Raw genomic sequence first — 20,481 nt, forward strand, 5'->3', positions numbered from 1 at the left:
TGCGAATCGCCCGCTTTCACTTTGTCAGGCGTTCTGATAACAGCAAAAGCTTGGGAAAGCCTGATGGCAAAGCTTCTCTCGACGCCGACTAGTGTAGCACAAAAGCTCGTCAGCATTGATCGAGAGGCACACAGCGCGCTTGAGACATGCAAGAGGCGAGAGAAAACTTACATATGAGTAAGTAGACGTATCTCGAGATGGCAGGTGCCCAAACCAGAACCGAAACGATCTGGCCAACGGACCAGGACACGGGGGCCAAAAGGAAGCCAGAAATGTAATCCAGCAAGAAAAACAGACTGGTGAGATTCAACACCATGTATCGGATGAAGATGACTTCTGAAACAAAGATGAATACGGATGCCAAAAGTCGCCCGAGTTGAATCATCTGTAACAGCAGCAAGGTTCCCTTCCTTGAGACCTCTTGTGCATAGTTCCTCAGCCATAGAGTCCCTGCAAACTCTGCCCACAGCTTCTTGAACCACATGAGACCCAGCGTTGTCGCAGCAATGCCCATGAGGAATTCCGGCTGGTCGATCCTTGCGCCGTCGTAGTAGCGGAAGCGGCAGAAGGCTGTTACCTCGGATTTGCGGCCGCAGGGTTTCGAGCGGTACGACCAGGTCCAGTAGCAGATGGCGTCAATGTCCAGTCCCGCCAAAATGGAAGCCCGGGTGGTCACGAATGACATGATCAATGCAAGGGTGCATAGTAGCAGCGAGTAATAAGAACCCAGTTGCAATTTATAGAGAGTTACTTGGTTCAGGAGGAGCGGCAGTACAGCGATAATCGTGAGGTCTCTCATGAGCAAACGATTGGTTAGGAAACTTTGCCAATTGTCATTTGGTGCCATAGCCGGCCGAGAGGCAGCGTATAGCAGACCAATCTGAACGGCAGAGATGAAGAAGCACTGAGCTTCCTGCAGCTCGACGATGAACGTACTGGTGGAGTAGTCGAGGCGCTTGGCCCAGCGAGAGCGCTGGAATCTGATCAACGAGTAAACCCTGCCTTTATATCGGGTCAACGTCGCAAACCAGTCAATGCTGCTCGCAATATGAAGAAGGCGGATACACAGCCAAGCGTAAAAGACGATGGCATGGGCCATTATATATGCCAACACCACCTGGACACGATGGTCAGTAGAAGGCCGAGGTGAAGAGCATCGATCACGAATGGCGACTCGATACGACTTACCCCTGGACCAGCAAGATCCGGATCTACCTTGAAATTCTCGACATAGCTCACGTCACACAGCTGAGATAGCTCTAAGCCCCAAGCATGAATGTCTGGAGGGTGGCGCATGGACGCGTGGTCAGGCTGCGACACGTCAGGTGGCCCGGCGAGGTGGTCAAGATCTCCGCCCAAATCCGCGCTCCCGTTCGCACAGGCATGGAAACTCTTGAAGACGTCAACGGAGTCAAACTTGGCCAGGTCTGGAACGGCCAGGTAATCTAAGATCTGAGCCGTATCGCCAGCGGTGTCCAAGTTGTTGTAGTCGTGGGGGTACGGCTCGTACGTCGCCATGGTCGCCAGGGTCAAGCAGTTCCACTGCGTCTGCCAGTCCTGGAAAAGCAAGTCGTGGTCTGCACAAGCCTTGGTGCAATTGATGCCCCCTGCCCCGTCTCTGCATCCATTTGCGTATATGTTGAGGACGGAGGGATGTGCCAAGATGCGACGCCCATCATTCGAGTCTATCAAGGTGGCTCGAATGATGCGTTCAGCCGTCGGTAGTCTGTCAAGTTCGCTGAGTCCCATGTGTGATGCGTTAAGCAGGAGCTTGGAGTCTGGAAGAAATGATACAAGTCCATTGTACGCCTCCATTTTGAAGATGGGAGAGAACGGCAATGCTCAGCAGGAAGAAGCAGTTTTTCTCTGTCTACCAGTTTCACGGTTGTAACATGCTGCTTTGACAAAGATTCGAAGACTAGAACGCAGTACATCGGTGCTTTTAAAGCATCATGAGAGAGACAGGAGGGAAGCAAAAGCTGGCTGCCTTCCGGGCCGGGCAACACGAGTGAGCCTCATTTTGGGCATCGGTATCTTCATGAGGCCTGTGCGGTGAAGGTCCGTCCGCAGATGTTTCTGGCTTGTGTCAGGTAGTCCGTCAAAGAGGCCGTTAGGCAGCACTCGATAATTGGAATGTATCAGCCTCGTGTTGATGAGGCTCGGTGTTTGTGTGTGCAGTCGGCAGGATTCATGTCGGCCGATGGGAGGCACAATGACAGAGGCCAGATGAGTCGAGTCCTTTTCAGGCCTTGTACAACGTTGGCGATCAAAGGCAGTTCGAAAATAGGTAGAATGCAATACCACTGGGTAGATCAGCCGTGAAAGGTGAAGTGATGGAGAGCAGTTGTTTGTGAACAAAGATCGGTTGAAAGCATGTGAAGGTAAAGGCAGCTCCGGTGTCTTACTTACCTAAGCACAATTACTGCCCTGGTGCCTTGGCGGACGTGTGGCTGTGCAGATATCATATGCCAGGAACAGTCATGCCAGTCACAATTCGTACCAGAATCAGCTCCAGCTAAAGTCCCGAGTGTGCAACATCACAGCCTGCATCGATACTCTTTTGCGTGAATCCATCGCGACACAGATGACTCAAGCAATTCGAGCTGCCTAGCTAGTAATTGTTAAGCTATCATGGATCTGCTGTACATACTAAATGCGCAGCTCATCCTTGCCACCTGCTCGGCGTGGCTGAACGCCGTTCGTGCGTCATCCCCTCGCCCGCTAAGCCCGAACCAGCACGCCTACGTACGCCTCGGATCCTCTTCAACGTGGTGCACCGCCACACGCTTCCCCAACTTCCCCAGCTTCGCATGTCACTGCCTGCAGACGGCCGTCAGTCGAGCGATTCCTCGCCTTCCCTCAACCACCTCCTACGGCAGCTATCAGGCGGCCTCTCCTTTGCTCTCCCAATCAAAGACGCCTTCACTTTGTCTGTGCCATCGCCGAATCCCTGCGGTGTCTCTCCCTCTCGGCCATCATGCGCTGCTGGTTCTGATCCCACTCTGTGACGACATCCAGCCCGGCTCTCCCCACCTCGAACCTGCTTCCACCAGCCCTCGTTTTCTCAATCTTTGCTTGCTTAATTGCTTCATTTGGCCTCATTGCTGCATAGTCACTGCTGGACCGCCTCGCGATACAGCTTCTTTATCCTCTCTTCGCTCCAACCTACCTGCATGTATATACAACAGCCGGCCAGCGACGCCGAACCTGCTCCGCACGGGCCGCAACAGTCCGCGGCGATGAACGACTGGCCAGACGAGTCGACGGCGGGAGCCTGGGAGGACGTGGCTCCTCAGCGCCCAGCCAGCGCGACCGCAAGTTCTATCCATCGCAAAGAAGTGCCGGCGTCGCTGCGACCTGGCGCAGGAGCGGCAGTGGCAGCGGGAGTGGGCTTCGGCTCGCCGGAAGAAGAAGACGGCGTGTGGAACGAGGCGCGAAACCAGTCGTCGGGCCTGACTGAGATTGACCAGGTACCGGATGCCCTGCGTCCGGGCGTACGGAGGGCAGAGACGAATCCGTTCCTGAGAAAGCAAGCCCCGTCCGACGCAAACCCCCAGGCCCCTACAATCACTCTTCAGCCGCCAACCGCCACGCTGTCCAGCTTGAGCCTGGAAGAAAACAACGTCCAGAACTCATGGCAGCCGGCCGCTAGCGTACAGACTCCCCAACATAGAGAGGAGGAGTTGCCAATTGTGGTGGCCCCTGGAGATCCTGAGCCTGACCCTTGGGCCCGTAGCCCGCCAGAGCCACCTTCGAAAGAGCCCGTCTCTCGGTCTGAGGACCTCATCTCTCTGCACTCCAAAAGCTCAGAGTGGGACGATGATTCGCACAGCGAGCATGGCGATGCGGCCTCCCCGCCTCAGCACGCTGCCATGCCGGATGACCTTGTCCGTGAGCAGCACGTCTGGGACGACGTGGCGCCGTTGGAGGATGCCAAAGGCAAGGGCAAGGTACCCGATCTTACCCCAGCGCAGGCGGCCCAGTTGGACGACTGGAGCCTCATAGATGCAGAGCCCCCGTCGAGCCCGCCGCCACGACAGCCGCAGGAAGAGTCCTCGACAGATGGACTGGACGAGAAGCCGCCTCTGCCACCGCGGCAGTCAGGAAGCCGCGTGCGCTGGACCCCTTCACGTCCGCCGGTCGACGGCAAAGCCGAGACGTACCAGATCAAGAACATCCGATGGCACGATGCCAGCTCGTCCAACAACCCACGCGTGTCCCCCATACTGATACAAAACGAGAACGGACCGTGCCCGCTGGTCGCATTGGTCAACGCACTCACCTTGACGACGCCTGATGACATTGGCGATACGGCGCTGGTGCAGGTCCTGAAATCGCGAGAGCAGGTTAGCTTGAGCCTGCTGCTGGATGCCGTCTTTGATGAGCTCATGTCTCCGCGGAGAACATCGTCAGAGGATTCGCTGCCAGACGTGTCGGAACTGTACTCTTTCCTGCAGAGCCTCCACACGGGCATGAATGTCAATCCGCGATTCATCCCCACCCCAGAAATGGTGGCCGCATACGAGCGCACGCCGCTCACGGAACTGGATGCGAGCGAGCGGCGCAAGTACATCCCGGGAACCTTTGAGAACACGGCCGAGATGGGTCTCTATGCCACCTTTTCCATCCCGCTGATTCACGGGTGGCTGCCACCGCATGACGACCCCGTCCGCTTTGCCATGGAAAGGCATGCTGCCTCTTACGAAGACGTGCAGAACCTACTATTCCGCGAGGAAGAGTTGGAGGACAAGCTGGCCACGTCCGAGGAGGGCCTGACGGAAGCGGAGCAGGATCTCTACCAGGACATCATCACCATCAAGATATTCCTCAACGAATCAGCGACTCAACTGACGCCCTGGGGTATCGAAGTGATCCAAAAGGCGATCCGGCCGGGCACGTTTGCCATTCTTTTCCGCAACGACCACTTTTCCACGCTGTATTGCCACCCAGACACTCGGCAGCTTCTCACACTCGTGACGGATGCGGGCTACAAGAGCCACGACGAGGTGGTCTGGGAAAGCCTGCGGGACGTCAATGGCGAACTCAACCAGTTCCTCTCGGGCGACTTTCGACCTGTCAGTGGCGATGCGGCAGCCGGATCGAGCAGCGCGGCGGGCGGCCACCGAAACGACCAGGGCGGTGGCTCTTGGAAGACGGTCACGAAGCGCGGCAAGACGAAAGAGGCTGCGCCCCCAGAGGAAGCGGGCCAAGCAAGCTCGACGACAGAACAGGAGGATAGAGACCTGGCTCTAGCGCTGCAGCTACAGGAGGAAGAGGACCAGAGGCACCGGGAGGAACAGGCGCGGCGGCAGCGTGAGCGGGCGCTGTCGGAGCAGTACATTGAGCAGGCCCATCTGCCGATACCTGTCGCCCGAGGCAACGCCGCAGCCAGCAACGGGTCCCGGCGCGACTCTGCTGCGGCTGGGGGTGGCAGTCAAGCTCCCGCTCCGCCGCGACGGAGCTCCAACAGTGTCGGCATGACTGCGGCTTCTGCCTCTGCTTCCCAGCGGTCCCTGGGCAATGCCGGAACTGTCTCGCAGCAAGTCCGGCCCCTTGTCCCACCGAGAAGACAGGGCGTGAACAGGCCGGTCGACAACTCGGGCGAACCGCCGCCGCCCTCGTATGAACAGGCCGCCCAGGTTCCTGCATACGTCCCACCGCCGGGACATCCCAACCATCCCGAAAGCAGCCCGGTGGCATCGAGACAGGTCTCCCGGTCGAGTGCAAGTACCGGCGGCCCGCCTGCTGCAGTGCGTGCTCGCCGACCCGGTGCCCCCGTCCCGGCAGGTCGAAGGGCCGCGGTTCCTCCTGGAGCGGTGTCCAACAAATCAGACCGAGACTGTGTAGTGATGTGATGGAATGACGAGATTGACGAGATTGATGAGAGCGAGCCATTTGAACCCTATGGGAGGCATTACGATGACCGGCGTTTATGGATGGGCAGGCGTGCATTTTTATGGCATATTCTGGATGACTGTATGGTGGATGACTGTATGGACACTCTTTTCCCTAGTTTCTGAAGCATTTCCAGTATTCGTCCTTTACTTTATGGTTAGATGTGCAGTACAGACCTCTTTCGCCAGTGTATAACAATAACATCTCTGTAAATTCAACCTCTCCTTGTTGGTGTATGAATAACATCTGTGAATCCAGCAGGGACGACTACATGTCTGCGTGTCTTGGCATAAGCCTAGGAGGACATAAATCATAGCCAAAGAGAAATAGACGAATCATAGATATATAAAAAAAAAGGACCAAAAAAGAGAAACCATGGCTTCGACGTACCAGGGACTCGAACCCTGAGCCTTAGTCTGGATCTCCCTGTTGCGGGTAGCAATAGGAGGACTACGCGCTACCATTGCGCCAGCACGCCATGCAGTTATCGGGGCTACTTTTATTGCAGGTTATAAGGGGCGCTCTGAGACATTCGGCAGGTGGTGTTATGCGGCAGAATGTGGGGGGAGCATAACATACATATGTACATACAATGAGAGAACTGTGGCTTTTGTTTACTTCGTCATTGCTGATTTGTTGACATCATCGAGCTGTTGTGGACTTTGTGTGTGGCTGGTAATAACACTTGGTTTGGGTTTCAAGCTCAAGTTGAGATTTTTGTTTGAATGAGCCTTGCGTGAACCTAACCTTTGCTGCTTTTCATCCTTTACATGGTTTTGAGAGGATATTGCTGTACACCATGTCGTCCCTCCTCGAAGGCATATTCCCGCCCTCGCGCGAAACCTACGAAATCCTGCTCCGAAGCTGGCAAATCGGGTATCCCATCGTACGTTTTTCTCACCACTTCTCACCTCTCGATCACCCCTCTCTCTCTCACCCTCTCTCTTCACGATTACCCTTTACAACAAAAAGCAATGCATAAATCAAAAACCAAGGACTAACAAGTGAGCAAATGGCTATTCTAAAATAGATTGGCTCCATGCAGTGGATCATCAAATGGTACGGCATGGGCAAAACCTCCGTCGCCAGCCCGTTCAACATCCCCGGCCGCGTCGCCTGGATGACCATGGAGAGCCCGGGCTTCCTGACGCTGCTCTACGTGATGAATACGCTGCCGCAAAAGGTCGGGATCGAAGACTTGCCGTGGCAGAATAGAGTCCTCGGCGGCCTCTTTGTACGTCTCTCTCTTCCCCCTCTTAACCCTCCATTCTCTTGACACCATCCCCTTCCGGTTTCCATCAAAAACAGGTGGGAAATCAAATGTGCTGATGCGTCGAGAAAAGGTCATCCACTACTCCTACAGAGCCATCCTCTTCCCGCTCCTCCAGCCCTCCATGTCCCCCATCCACGTCGGCGTCTGGGCCCTCGCCATCGGCTTCCAGCTCTGCAACGCCCTCTGCCTGTCCTCGTGGCTATCCGCCTACGGGCCCGTCACCCCCGAAGCATGGGCCTCTTCATCCTCCCTCCCGCAGTTCATCTTCGGAATCGGCATCTTCTACCTCGGCCTCTCGTCCAACTTCTTTCACGACGAGGAGCTGCGTGAGATTCGAAGGAGGGAACAGAAGCGCCAGGAACGCATCCGCGCACAACAACAACAGCAACAATCATCCAACAACACCAATGGCGGCAGCGGCGGCGGCGTGGAAAAGCACTACCAGATTCCCCAGGCGGGACTCTTCCGATACGTCCTCTACCCGCACTACCTCTCCGAGTGGATCGAGTGGCTCGGCTTCTACATGGCCGCCGGCTGGGGCTGCGCGCCCGCCCGCGCGTTCCTCGTCAACGAAGTCTTCTCGATGCTGCCCCGGGCCGTCAACGGCAAGAAGTGGTACGCCGAGAGGTTTGGGGAGGAGAAGATTCGGGGCAAGTGGGCTGTTATTCCGGGGGTTTTGTGAAGGCACCCGTTTTTCTGATCGGTTTTGGAGGCCCTGATCATGAGGGGGTTTCGTAATATTGGAGGTTGTCTTTATATCGGAGTTGTTTCTTGTGAAATGGAACCTGAATGAAGTGTTATTCTCCATCTTTTCATGCATACCTCACAACTTGGTTAGGTTTTGTTATCCGCGTGTACGCCAACTCGCACCGTTCGAGCCAGGTTATTTTTTCGTGAAAATTGTCAAACTCGACGATATCTCTGATCGGCCCAACCTAGTCGTGACTTGGCGAGCAAGCATGGAAGGTGGTACACCTGCAAAGGAGGAATAGACAACGCAGAAAGCAGATACCAAGCCAAGGAACAACTTACAGCTTCGGACCAAAAGAAAAGACGACGCAACTCTGCAATAGGTAGCTTTCTCACACTCCGTGACTGGCCTCTAAGCGCCCTTTACTGTACAGATCTAGCCTGCTTCTCTCATACGAGCTCGAAACAAAACAGCACATTATAACTTCTCGCAAAGCTTCACAAGTTTGAGTTGAAACAGCTGTATCCAGCTGCAGACTAGTATCAGCTCACCAATTAAGTCATCGCATTCAAGCTACAATAATGCCATAAGGGCTACAAGCAATACTTCCTCGACATTTCAGAGTCATTCTATCCCGTATAATGCATCGTTCCATTCATCCCAAACCACATACCCTAGGCGAAAAACTCCATAGCTCCCATAGCTCCCTATGACTAACTAATAAGAGATACAGAAAAGACCCAAACATAACATAAAAGGACCCAATCTAGTTCCCAGCCTCTATAAGAACAAACAGAAGCTGGTATAGAAATTACAAAAAAGAATGATAAAAGCCGTTTCCAGGGTCCCCGGGATATTTCGAGAGGGCATGCGATACCGGCAAGCCACGATGCAATCATGATAAAAACAAGACATGATCAGAACGCCCGCCATCCAGCCATTGTTATCCCCAATAATCAAGCAAGGTGATTAAAAGATGTAAATTTCCAACCATTCCAATAGCTCCAATTCCCCCGTAATGATAATGTTGAAGTTGATGATGCAGCCATTTCTTCGTGGCGTCGTGGTTCATCCATACCGTTACCGCTTCAAGGACACTCCACACCCATTAATAGTTGTCGTTAGAAAGAAGAAAGAGGCCGTAGGATAAGTAGAAAGGAATTGGGCGGCCGCGAAGAGCAAAGGCCTGTTTCCCCTCTCATGTCTGGAGGGATATTCAAGAGATATTCACTCTCCTAGCCGTTTCATCGCTCGCCGTGCTAATGTTGCTAATGTTGGTGTCCCGCCGTCTAGCCTCAAAGGGCCTGTGTCTCGTAGTCACTGGCGGTCGCTTCTTAGGCTTGGCCATGAGTAGAAGCCCCTCGTCACTGTCATCATCGTTGTCGTCCTCGTCCTGCTTGTGATGCTGCTGGCTGGCGCCACGCGGGTCCGAGGTCGGGCCGCTATTGTCAATCTTGACTCGCATGGGGACGCCTTCCATGGATGATGAGTTCTCAAAGACTTGGTCAATGGGAAAGCCGCCAGTGGGCTCCTTTCCGAGCGCTGGAGGCGTCAGCGAGTCTTTGGTCTGCAAAAGGGCCTGCGGATCCACCGTCCCCGGCCTCTGCAGCAGCTCGCCCTCCAAGTCCGCCGAGACAGAGCTGGCGCCGCTGAGGAGAGCCGGCAGCGACGGGTCGGACTGGAAAACCAACATCCGCTGAGACGAGCCGTTAGCTGGTGGGCAGGCGGCCACGGGGCTGGCTGTCTCGCTGGGGCTTGTCAGGGGCGTGCCCAGATGATCCATGGAGTCGGTGCTCGCGGTTTTGGCAATCTCCATGGTGCCCCTTCGCGACGGGGCATCGGACTGCCAGTCCTGGTTGGCAAGACGCGACCATTGGCTCCCCATGTCGGCTGAGCCATCCTCGCTGACATACGACCCATGGTAAGTGGGCTCGGGGCTCATCGTGGAAGGCGTGCGAGTAAGAGGAGACTTGCTATCGCCTCCGTTGTCTATACGGTGGGCGGTGATCGGGCGATCCTGGTACCGGTGATGAAAGTTGGGATCAGACTGGAGGTGTCTGTGCTGATGATATGAGTGGGTGGGGATGGACTGCGGCGACGATGACAAGGGAGACGACGACAGAGCGTGGCTATATCTGTTCCTGCCCAGGTCGACAGAGCGCATGGAGCGCGTGCTTCGCAGGCCAGGAATGTTGCCGGGAGCCACGGCAGTGTTGAGGGCGACTTGCGGAGTGGCGCGCTTATCGGGGCTCGCAAAGAGGCCGCGGTCCTTTGAGGGCGAGCGGACAGAGTCGACTCTCAGAGAGCTGAGCTCTGACCTGGCGCTCGGTAGCTCCGGGCGGTAGGGAGGGTTCCTGTCATAAGAAGGCGTAGGCGGGACGGTGTGAGGCGTCAAGGGCAAAAACTGCCCAAAGTTCCTCGCCCGCAGGGTTCCGCCATTGCGGCCAGAGCCGAGGTTGGGATCGCCCCGAAAGTTGGACGTGGCCGCCTCGTCCAGCTCGCTGTGAGAGCGGCCCCGAGTCACGCCCGACGGCGTGGTCAGGGGCGGCAGTACGGTAGCCATGGGGTCGTAGGCAACAGCTTCCACGCCGCTGTGGGTGCTCACAAAGTCGGAGGAGTGCCGCTCCATCTTGGGAGGGGAGCTTCTCTCAGGCACGGGAGGAAAATACTCATCCGGGCGAATGCTGCGACGCCTGTCCATGTAAGGGGTAGGAGGATTCGTAGCCGGGGCCGCGGGGAGGACGGGCTTCGGCATGCTGTCGCCTCCGGAGCTAGCGACACTGCTGGCAGCCCGTCGACGTGATCGGCTCTCGCTGCGGTCAACCAACGGGTGCATGACTCTCCCGACGGCCTTTCTGACAACAGATCGGGCCCGCTCGAGAAAAGTCAGAGGCACGACGGCAGAAGACAGGTCTCTTTCGTCAACCTGGATCTTGCGGCCACTGGATGGCCTAGCCGGGTCGGTTTCCTCCAGCCATGCTCGCGGATTCGGCAGTCCCTGGAGGACCCAGGGGTGCTTCTTGATATCCTTGAGGCGGATTCGCTTTTCCGGGTTCTTGGTGAGCATCTGGCGCAGCAGGTCGTACAAGAGATTATCCACGTCTTCGTATTCGACGTCATTGTCGTCACGGTAGGGGCGCGTGTTCTGGCGCTTGTAGAGGGACGTCACGGCCGGCGAGGTTGAGGGGTCCACGGGCATCAGCCTCCTGCGTGGAATGTACACCTCCTCGGTGGCAATCTTCCTGAACATCTGGAACTCGTCCTCTGCGAGGAAGGGAATACGGGCAAAGATGAGGCAGTAAAGAGTCACACCGAGGGACCACACATCAATCTGCTCGGACACTTTGGGCTGGGCCTGATCAGGGTCGGTGTAGCAGAGCTCCGGGGCGAAGAAGGCGGGGGTGCCAACGGTCTTTGAGAGCTCCAAGTCATCGTCAAAGTCCTTTGCCTCGGATTCGGACACCAGATCATCCGGCTCGCCATCACGAATAGGACGGCCAAAGTAAGACACGCCAAAGTCGGAGATCTTGACGCGATGGTCTTTGCTCCAGAGCAGATTAGCAGGCTTGATATCACGGTGGACGACGCCCTGGTAGTGCAGGTATTCAAGACCGAGGACGGTGTCGCGAAAGGCGGACCGCGCCTGGTCAAAGGTGAAGCAGGGGACGTAGGAGAAGTCGTCAGCAAAGGGGTCGTGGGCACGGGGGTTGTAGTCGATGGAGGACATGTGGGAGATGATGGAGTCAGCCATGCTGGGGGAGCGGTCGCGGAAGCTCATGGTCTCGTCATTGTTGGCATAGGACGCAAAATTGGCACGCTCCAAGGCGCTGGTGGAGAGGGGGGGAGGCTGCGGTTGGGAGGGGCCGGGGGTGACGAGGTCGTCGTCATGCCAATCGTCTTCTCCGATTGCGCCGGGCGACGAAGCCATGGAGTAAGAGTGAGAAGGGGCCATGGAGGACCGGCGGGAGATGGGGAGGGACACGGTGCCGTCGACAGCCGCAAAGTCTTCCCTGGAGGAGATGCGGGACCACGAGGGGACGGTGCTCACGTCGTCGGCGGCGCCGTGTTCGACGCTCCAGTAGTCGCCGGGGCCGCTGTTGTTGCGAGCCATCTTGGCCCGCTTGAGCTCCTTGACGGCGTGTCGGCGCTCGAGGATCTTGTCGTACATCTGCTCCTCGGGGGTGGGCGCCTCCCCGCGCATCTCGCGCTCGGCCCTCCTCCGCTCATACAGGCAGACATGGGGCAGTCCCTTTTTGCGCCACACAATCTCGCCCAGCTCGACGTGCTCCAGCACCATGTAGATCTTCTTCAGCTCGGGGTCGTCAATGACTTCGAGCAAGGCGACGACGTTGGGGTGTCTGATCTTTTTGAGAATGGCAATTTCCTTCTTGGTCTTGTCCTGGGGAGACATGGCCGTCACCTTGCCGAGTCGTCGTTTCTTGGAGAAGCGCGGGATGATCTTGATGGCGACGTTTTCGCCGGTCTCGGTATTGCGGGCCAGCTTGACCTTGCCATGCATGCCCCGGCCAATTTCTTCGATCACTTCATACTGATTGATCGATTTGCGGCCGGTGTTGGCATCGGAGTCGATGAGAGCTTTATGGGTCCTAGACAAAAAGAGAAGAGAAAAATTAGTCAATGGCTCTGGAAGGACAGTGAAAGCGGTAAGACGCATGATTGCAGAACAGCACGATCGAGACCAAATGGTCAAGATCTGGTGTTGACGCCCAGACATGCCGTGGACACGTCGGGGATGCTCGAGACGACGAAGAAAACCTGGTCAGGACATACTCTCGGACTCGGTGGGTCTGCAGCGGGTGCAGGTAGGGGCTCTCAAACATAGGGGCGGGCGAGTTGTTCTCCGAGACGGACGAGTTGGGCATGTGGCCGTGCCTGGCAACGGGACTGTAGAGGCCGGGAGACGTCGTGGGCGTGCTGTTGGCGGTCCGCAGGGGAAGCGACGACAATTGAGACAGATGGGTGTAGGGCGCCGGCTTCGGCTGCGGCTGGGGCTGGCCGTCCATGATGGCGGGCGCTGAGCGGAGCGGGAGCGCTGCGACGGGACAAAGGGACGGCGATGGAACGGTCGGATCGGACGAGGGAGAGAGAGGGATCGCGGCGAGAGCGGGAAAAGCCTCGAGATTGCCGGGTCACAGCGGTTGTCGAGGCGTGGACTGCTAGGACAGCATCGTCTCGCGTGCAAAACTGGCTCGAGGGGCAGCGGCTCGTCGGCGAGCAGAGCACCAGGACCGGCGGGATCGAAGTCGAGATCGGAGCAGTGCAGAGTGCGGAGGATGGTCGAGGCGTGTGAGGGCGGCAGAGAACAAAAGAAACGAGGCAGGATGGAGCGAATCGCGGCTGTCACGCTGGTCGACGGTTTTGAGGCCTTTGGAGTTTGCGAAGGTTGCGAGGATCGAGTCTTGCTCCAGAAATCAAGTGGGCAGGTTGGATTGGCTACCAACCGCGATGGGGCCGCCCAGAAGCGGCACACAGTAGGAGTATGAGCGGGGGTGTGCTGGCCACCGCCTGCGCAGTACTTGGCCGCGACGTACCGCCTAGTACTATCCCGGCTAGGGATTGCTGGAGGGCGGGCCAGATGCAGCCTGGGGGGGCACGCAAGGTACGGCCGGGGGCGGGCGAGGTACCTGGAGGCGACGTACCGGCGATAAGCTGAGGGCTGGCCTTGGTGAGGGAGCGAGCGAGGTGGTGTGTGTGCCAGTATTAGCAGCAGCGCCTGTAATCGGCATACGATACCTGTACGAGTACGTGAGGGTGACGGTGGTGATCGACGGCTGGAGATAAAGGGGTGACTGAAATGAGGGCCTATATATATTATATATGATGATGGCTGGCCACTGAATGCAAGCAGAGTTGTTGCTGTCTGGTTATACGGCCGCCCTGAACTGTATCTGCACCGCTGGCCTTGTTGGGGAGAGATAACGAACAGTGACAAGACTGCCAGCGCTGAACCGAATCCTTTGTCCGCCCAGTTGGGACAGGCACTGACGAGTAGCACTCTCGCCTTGAAACTTTTTGGTGGAGCTGCAAACAAGAGCAGAAACGTCACCAGAAACCCAGCCATTAACCTCGCAGCCAGCGCAGCGCCGGCCAGGCCAATCACGGCGCGCCTTTTGCACTTATCTCGGCCTCTTGGGCAATGGCGAGAGTCGGGGCGGGACAGGCGATGCAATTAGGTAAGGCAGAGATAAGTGCTGCGCCCGCGGGCCAATTGGAAGATCGCACTGTGACGCCCGTATGACGAGTCACTTCTGCTAGCAGCAGCAGCAGCAGCAGCCATGCGCCGGCGACGACACCTTGGAGACGGCTGCAGGGCTCCAGCACAATGCGACTGTACTCCGTATTGCGATGACCTCGATGCTTCTCTTCTAGCGGGCAATGACACCACGATGCTCCAGCAGATGCGACCGTAGCAGCGACAACTGCAAATCAGACACCCGCAGTATCCAGTCACAGTGCCCAAGGCCACTCAATAACTGTGCTGCAGGCGACAGATGCCTTGTACGCTGAATAATTTCCGTGGCCAATCACACGCCGTCCCTTGCTTGCGTCCCCATTGTTTTTCTTCTTCAACCCCCGGCTACCCCGACTTTCGTCATACCTTAAGGCACTTGTGCCCAGCAGAAGAACATGTGAGAAAGAAGAGGAACATCACATGCTTGATGCTCACTCCATCTCTGCTGCCATGGTTCTTTCTCCGTCCGAATCCTGATCGATCTCGGCCACGATCTTGGTCACGATCTTGGTTAGGATCTTGCTTACGAGCTTGGTCACGATCTTGATCTCGACATCACCATCGTCGTCGTCCGCGGCAGCATCACCTCCATGGCGAAACGGGGCCGGCCCTCGCTCAACCTGACGCCGGAGGAGCGCATCCAACGCCGCCGCCTGCAGCTCGTCGCCTCCCAGCGCAAGCGCAGGGCCCACAAACGCCTCGCCCTCCAGCTGAACAAGTCCAATGTCAGGCCCGAGCCCGAGACGGAGCCCGGCGCGCTGCCCCCGAGGCCGGACGAGGCCCAGCTGTGCCAGTACTACGATGCTGTTTTCCTAGGCCAGGATGAGACCGCGACGCTCAGTAGCGGCATTAACGCCCTCACGGCCAATTCTAAGGCGACAACCAGGACGACACGAAGTACGACGAGAACCACAACGAAGACGTTGACAAGGACCGTAGCCAATGTGACTCTGAGGAAGTCCTCGCCGGATCTCCAGGCGCCGCTCGCAGCCTCCCATCACCGTGGCTCGGCACCTCTAGACACAACTTCGGACACGAGCGTCGTCAACGCCCCCCTAGCTGCAGCCGTAGGCCCTCACTCTCGGGCAAGTCTTTCGCAGACTACCACGCCAAGAATAGCTGCTTATGCTGCCTTGATCAGACCCGAGGGCCCGACGTCATCATCAATACGGGCTGATGACACGCCCGCCGAGTCTGGCAGATCGAGCACCAATCAGGCCGTCTTCAACTCGGATCATGTTGCATATAGTAATGTGCTCTACTCTTTGGTTCCTCATGGATTCGACCTGGACAGTGACGATTTGTTGGGACACTCAGCCACAAGCTCGAATCGAAAGCCGACTGTCAAAGAGTCCGACAACGTCTTTCTGCCTGGCCGGTTCAGCACAGCGGTGAACGAGTGGATTCCGACAAACTCAAACGAGCCGCCGTACAGCCATAGATTCATCAAGCCCTACCATCGTCGGCCATCTTACCCGCCTTCACAAGACAGCGGCCCGGCGTCATCATCAGTTGAGGCTGCAGATCTCTCGGCGCCATGGGCGGGAGCTAAGCAAGTAAGTCTGTTGGCACGACTTTGACTGCGAAAGCTTATTAGATTACGGCTCGACGACATGGTGGTGCCTTTGTTTGGGAACGATCAGCTAATTCGTAATTTCGCATCTTACTAGGCAATCCCGATGGGCTTTTGTTGAGTAAATGTCCGAAAAGAACAAGGCGACGAATCACAAATAAGCCGATCAAGAACTCTGCACATACACCATCACCCCTTGGAAAGACTGTCATATAGAGCGCGGCGTTTTAGTGGTTCAACTGCCGTGGTGACTTGGAATACAGCACCACTCTCCCATCAGATTTGGACACTTGGAGGGAAGAGCAACAGAGAGCCTGATTTCTTGCACACGTCGTCGCCTTGACCACGTTCTGCCTGGGCCAAGGCAGCAGCTATTTTTAGGCGCGTGACGGACTTTATATGCGACGTACCAGTAATACGGAACGGGCGTTGTCGGGGCACAGTACCGCGTGCACGGTATTACACACACACAAAGGACTTGAGACACTCTGATGTTGACAGCTATAGATAATGACTTGTTACAGGCAGTCGTCATTGGCTCCTGCTACTGAAGAGCTAGAGGTAGATGTCGGGTCAAATAGATGAGATATGGATGGGCAATGGACGCCAACGTTGGCCTCCTCGAACACACTACTGCTGCTGCTGCTGCTGCCTCCTTTACCTGTTTGCTCTTACGTGGCGGGCGTCTTGTGAAGATGCGAGCTTTTGTCATCCCCATGCATGGACACGTGTTGCATGAGTCTGGCCGTGTATGACGGGCCGCGTGGAAGAATTATGCTGGATGCGAATACGGGGGACGGTCGTTGTACGACGTGGAATGGCCGACGGATTGGGGACTCGACGGTTTCTATTGTGCAGATAGTGAGATGTGTGAGTGTGAGAGTGTAAGAGCGTGAGTATGTGATATACGATATGTGATGGATAAGGGGTGTGTCGAGGTGGACGAAGGATTGGGGATTGGAGATGGTGTTTGTGGCGCGGGTTGTTATACCGATGCTTTCCATGCGTTGGAGAAGAGTATTACAGGTCGTTTATGTAGGTGTCAGGCTTGATCCCATCATCCCTTCAGGTTAAAACTCGATATGCGGCATGATGCATGCTCCAGTTGAGCCAAAGATGTGCGGTGGATGGATGGCAGCAGCCTTCACTACACCAATGACGATCTTGTAATTTGATTCCAACCTCTTATAACATGATATGCACACTTCATCCCCATCAAACATCTCGCAACTCGTCTCAACACCCTCTAACTGTATAGTTATATGCCATAGTTCTGCCAGTCCCCTCAGAGGAGAAGCAGCATCAGCCCCATCCACTACATGCATTACGCGCTCGTTCGAATCTTTGCAGGCGGGGATTCGATCAGGTATGAGCCGCAGAGAGTCGGGGCCTCTTTGTGTAATGGACAAGCTCGCTCTCGCTGGCTTTAATTTTCTGTAGATATTCGCTTTGTAGCCATGGCTGTGGATGAACTAAAAGGGGGCAATCAGGCACTGCTTGGCTTCCCATCGTGTATGGGAAAATGACTGCATTTCGACACTGTTTTCATGCAAGACTTTGCAGCGAAATGGAAACCCTTTAAGAGCATGGCTACGGTGTCTAAGAGTTGGAGGAGACGTAAAGCACAATAGGAGAGGAGGGCTCAATGTCGAGGCAATCACCGGCAGGAAGACCCAAACGACCTGGCCCATGTTCAGGACGAATAGGCCTTGATGTCCAATATAGACAGTTGATACATAGCTTGTCAATGACGGTGGCCAAGAGAAGGTCCTTTTTCACAAGATTGTGGCAATGTCAAAGGTTAGAATTGATGAGAGCAGCTTGAGGGCCATATTATGAAGGCATCGTGGCAAACGGGTACGTTGACCTGCCGCTCTCGTCAACCACCCTCTTCGCTACTTGAGAATGACGGCACTTTCAGCGACGTGCTTTTTGGTACAGGGACGGATTCCTCTAGATGATACGCCGGATAAGAGCGCGTTGTCAGCCAAACAATGTCACGGTGCGACCGAACAAGTATGTATACCCAAGGTAAGACAACGTTTGAGGCAGAACATGAGACCATCTCCAAGTGGAGGCAGATTTTATTACATTGTGGGCATGGTTTTGTACCTGCGTCTTCCTGGAGCCGGAGAAGTTTGTACCTGCATTTTCTTGCAGTTGATTCATAGTATTTGTTTTGCAGAGGTGAGCTGCAATCTATTTTGACGCGCAGGTTGGAGGCATTCATGTTACGTGACATTGACATTTGACCCGAGATCCGACGCGGCTCCTCTCCAGCCCCCAGCCTCTTGGGCATCAAGAATATGCAAGCAAATAGGTGCCTAATAACGCCTCAAGTCCGGTATCGAACACAATCACCTCGTCCGTATCATGATACTCCGTATCATATTTACTAAACTCCATAAAGATATACACAACATCTTTTTCAGCTCATCGTCCTCAGTTCCATTCAGAAAAGAATGCCAGACCGCGAGACCGATTCCGAGGCCGCGGCCGCCGTACTGCGCGGCCAGCGAAGGCACTTTGAAGGATGGCACGAGTTCCACGTAAAGGACCAGACAAGGCTCGTTGCCGAGGGGCGTGAAATCCACATCTACCCTGAGAGCGGGAGGAATTCCTTTTGGATTGACGACGGCACGGGGCCGGGAGGCGAGCCTCTTGATCCAGGAGATCGGGTGAGAGTGTACAACGCCATCGTCGAGTTCAGGACGGAAAAGGGTCCCCGAAACTTGACTGAAGCCAAACAGATAAATATCCTATGAGGCAAACGGGCAATATTGTGCGTGACATTGACATTGGACCCCCCCCCCCCCCCCCCCCCCCCCCCCCCCCCCCCCCCCCCCCCCCCCGGACCGAGATTCGACTCGGCTCCTCTCAGCCCCCGGGCTTTTAGGCATCAGGGATCATGCACCGAATACATATAGGTGCCCAACAACGACTTTAAACCCTACAACTACTGGACACAACTCCCCGTAAGCGGCATAACCAACTGAAAACGCTTACAAGATAAGAGAACGAAACCGTTGAGCACAGAACAAAAGAAACCGGCCCCGAACCTCAGTTCCATTCCGGAAATGTCGGACCAGGAGAGCGAGACCGCCGTATTGCGTGGCCAGAGAAGGTATCTCGAAGGATGGCACGAGTTCAACGTAAAGGACGAGACAAGACTCGTTGCCGAAGGGCGTGAAGTCATCATCTTTACTAAGGCTGATTCGACTTGGTCCCGGTGGTATGGCCAAAGCACGGGACAGGAAGGCGTGCCTCTTGCTCGGGGAGAGACAGTCAAGGTCTTCAACGCCATCGTCGAGTTCAAGAAGTGAAGGCGTCAGGTCATGGCATGAAAGGGGGGTTTTCGCCGGAACTTGTATCACAACGAGCAATTTCTGATCTTACAGGAGGAAAGGGCACGCTCTATCGGAAATGGTACTCTCCAAGGTATCTCTGCTGTTACATCCTGGTATACTCGGTGCCAAACATATGATTCAGCCATTGGCCTGCTTCTTCGCTGAGGCTGCTCCCGAGACCGGCTCGAGCAAGCGACGACGCCCAGTCCTCAATCTCCCATACTCGAGTCCCATGCAAGACAGAGGCGTCCAAGCCATCAACGGTAGCGCCATTCCTGTGCTTGATGTCCATGTCCTCAATGACACCGTGATTGGCAACAAGCCGCATGTTTAGCTGAAGAACAAGGCCCGTCAGCAAAGTTAGGAATACAGCGTCAGATGAAACGAGCGTAACACTTACATCAAAGGGCAGCTCTGCCCGCGGCCGAGGATCCTCCTGCGTAGGGTGCGTCGAAAACGTGAACCGCGGCGTCTGGCCCCAAGTCCAACTCTTCGACTTGAGCTCCTCGTATCCCTTTCGAACCTCTTCCACCTGGAGCGCCGCGTCATCAAACTCGTCGCGCAGCTGCACCTCTCCGTACATGCTCTCAAACTCCCTCGCAACCGCATCCTTGAACTCGCCATTGTCCACGTCGACATTCCGGACGGGACTGCGCACACTGTCCACGCCGCGAGCATCGAGGTACCCCTGGGCAGGAGACCGCAGCAGGCCGGAGATGCTGGACAGGTTGGGGCTCCGGAGGAGACAGGTGCCGTGATGCAGCGATCGCAGACGCGTGAGCTTGTACGCCGAGCCCGAGACTTTGAACGGCGCCTTTTCTGTGTTTGATGATGCCACGTCCATGACAATGTCGTGTCTCTCGTTGACGCGCGTGTTCGGCCTTGACAGCGCCTTCAGCGCGCGCACCACCATTTCCGCGTGCTTGTTGCGGTCAAACTGCTCAGGGGGGCAGATGACACTGAAGTTGACATTGCCTGCATCGTGGAAGACGGCACCTCCTCCGGACCTTCGACGCACCAACTGAATCGCCGCATCAGTCCAGCCGGCAGCGGACGGGTTCTGCGCAATCTGCGCGAGCCGGTTGAGATTGACCTGGAGCCATGGGTTCTGGTTGCGGCCGAAGACGATGCTGGGGGCGTTGATGTAGAGCGTGAGGACGGTGGAATCGGGGGGCGTGGTCTGCAGGAGGCGGTGCTCGACGGAGAGGTTGAGGAGGGGGTCTGTGGAGCGGGAGAGGTGGATTTGCACGCGGTTGGACGGGTGGGAGGCTGCGTCTGTTGAGAAGCGGGAGGTGGGCGAGGCTGCTGGAGGGGAGGGAGATGGATGTGGTGAGAGTGGTGAGAGGGATGAGGTGCGTAGACGGGGGATGGTGCTACGGCTCAGCAGGCGGGAGGCTTTCATTGTGAAGGGCTGGAGGAGGGTTGAAGAGATTTTTTATTTAACGGAGG

General features: G+C 56.1%; 7 protein-coding genes and 1 non-coding gene across 8 annotated transcripts; 4 read left to right on the forward strand and 4 right to left on the reverse strand.

Annotated features, from left to right (window-relative positions):
• Window positions 1-16: 16 nt before the first annotated feature.
• BBK36DRAFT_1171154 (hypothetical protein) lies at window positions 17-1,815 on the reverse strand (the record flags this gene model as incomplete). The annotated part of the gene is made up of 3 exons (XM_024895539.1): window positions 17-88; window positions 419-1,117; window positions 1,189-1,815. 3 exons carry the CDS (start codon window positions 1,813-1,815, stop codon window positions 17-19), a joined length of 1,398 nt encoding a protein of 465 aa, XP_024746999.1.
• A 2,057-nt stretch (window positions 1,816-3,872) lies between these two features.
• Window positions 3,873-5,069, forward strand: BBK36DRAFT_1091129 (hypothetical protein; the record flags this gene model as incomplete). Its single annotated transcript, XM_024889027.1, has 2 exons — window positions 3,873-4,511; window positions 4,590-5,069. Coding segments are annotated over 2 exons (1,119 nt in total), but the record flags the coding sequence as incomplete, so codon positions are not given.
• Window positions 5,070-6,277: 1,208 nt separating this feature from the next.
• BBK36DRAFT_t157 lies at window positions 6,278-6,373 on the reverse strand. Its single transcript has one exon. It is a non-coding gene; the product is annotated as a tRNA-Arg (tRNA).
• Window positions 6,374-6,694: 321 nt separating this feature from the next.
• BBK36DRAFT_1125698 (3-oxo-5-alpha-steroid 4-dehydrogenase) lies at window positions 6,695-7,850 on the forward strand (the record flags this gene model as incomplete). The annotated part of the gene is made up of 3 exons (XM_024891306.1): window positions 6,695-6,781; window positions 6,926-7,129; window positions 7,239-7,850. 3 exons carry the CDS (start codon window positions 6,695-6,697, stop codon window positions 7,848-7,850), a joined length of 903 nt encoding a protein of 300 aa, XP_024747001.1.
• A 1,225-nt stretch (window positions 7,851-9,075) lies between these two features.
• On the reverse strand, window positions 9,076-12,883 carry BBK36DRAFT_1125340 (kinase-like protein; the record flags this gene model as incomplete). Its single annotated transcript, XM_024891275.1, has 2 exons — window positions 9,076-12,466; window positions 12,651-12,883. The coding sequence occupies 2 exons, from the start codon at window positions 12,881-12,883 to the stop codon at window positions 9,076-9,078; spliced, it is 3,624 nt and encodes a 1,207-aa protein (XP_024747002.1).
• Window positions 12,884-14,016: 1,133 nt separating this feature from the next.
• Window positions 14,017-15,806, forward strand: BBK36DRAFT_1171158 (hypothetical protein; the record flags this gene model as incomplete). Its single annotated transcript, XM_024895540.1, has 4 exons — window positions 14,017-14,053; window positions 14,505-14,509; window positions 14,643-15,668; window positions 15,783-15,806. The coding sequence occupies 4 exons, from the start codon at window positions 14,017-14,019 to the stop codon at window positions 15,804-15,806; spliced, it is 1,092 nt and encodes a 363-aa protein (XP_024747003.1).
• A 2,341-nt stretch (window positions 15,807-18,147) lies between these two features.
• Window positions 18,148-18,715, forward strand: BBK36DRAFT_1143399 (hypothetical protein; the record flags this gene model as incomplete). The annotated part of the gene is made up of 4 exons (XM_024893588.1): window positions 18,148-18,406; window positions 18,436-18,467; window positions 18,613-18,660; window positions 18,695-18,715. The coding sequence occupies 4 exons, from the start codon at window positions 18,148-18,150 to the stop codon at window positions 18,713-18,715; spliced, it is 360 nt and encodes a 119-aa protein (XP_024747004.1).
• Window positions 18,716-19,135: 420 nt separating this feature from the next.
• On the reverse strand, window positions 19,136-20,434 carry BBK36DRAFT_1161637 (hypothetical protein; the record flags this gene model as incomplete). Its single annotated transcript, XM_024894386.1, has 2 exons — window positions 19,136-19,366; window positions 19,433-20,434. The coding sequence occupies 2 exons, from the start codon at window positions 20,432-20,434 to the stop codon at window positions 19,136-19,138; spliced, it is 1,233 nt and encodes a 410-aa protein (XP_024747005.1).
• Window positions 20,435-20,481: the final 47 nt, after the last annotated feature.

Source organism: Trichoderma citrinoviride (assembly GCF_003025115.1).
Source record: "Trichoderma citrinoviride strain TUCIM 6016 unplaced genomic scaffold BBK36scaffold_12, whole genome shotgun sequence".
NCBI classification, from domain to species: domain Eukaryota; kingdom Fungi; phylum Ascomycota; class Sordariomycetes; order Hypocreales; family Hypocreaceae; genus Trichoderma; species Trichoderma citrinoviride.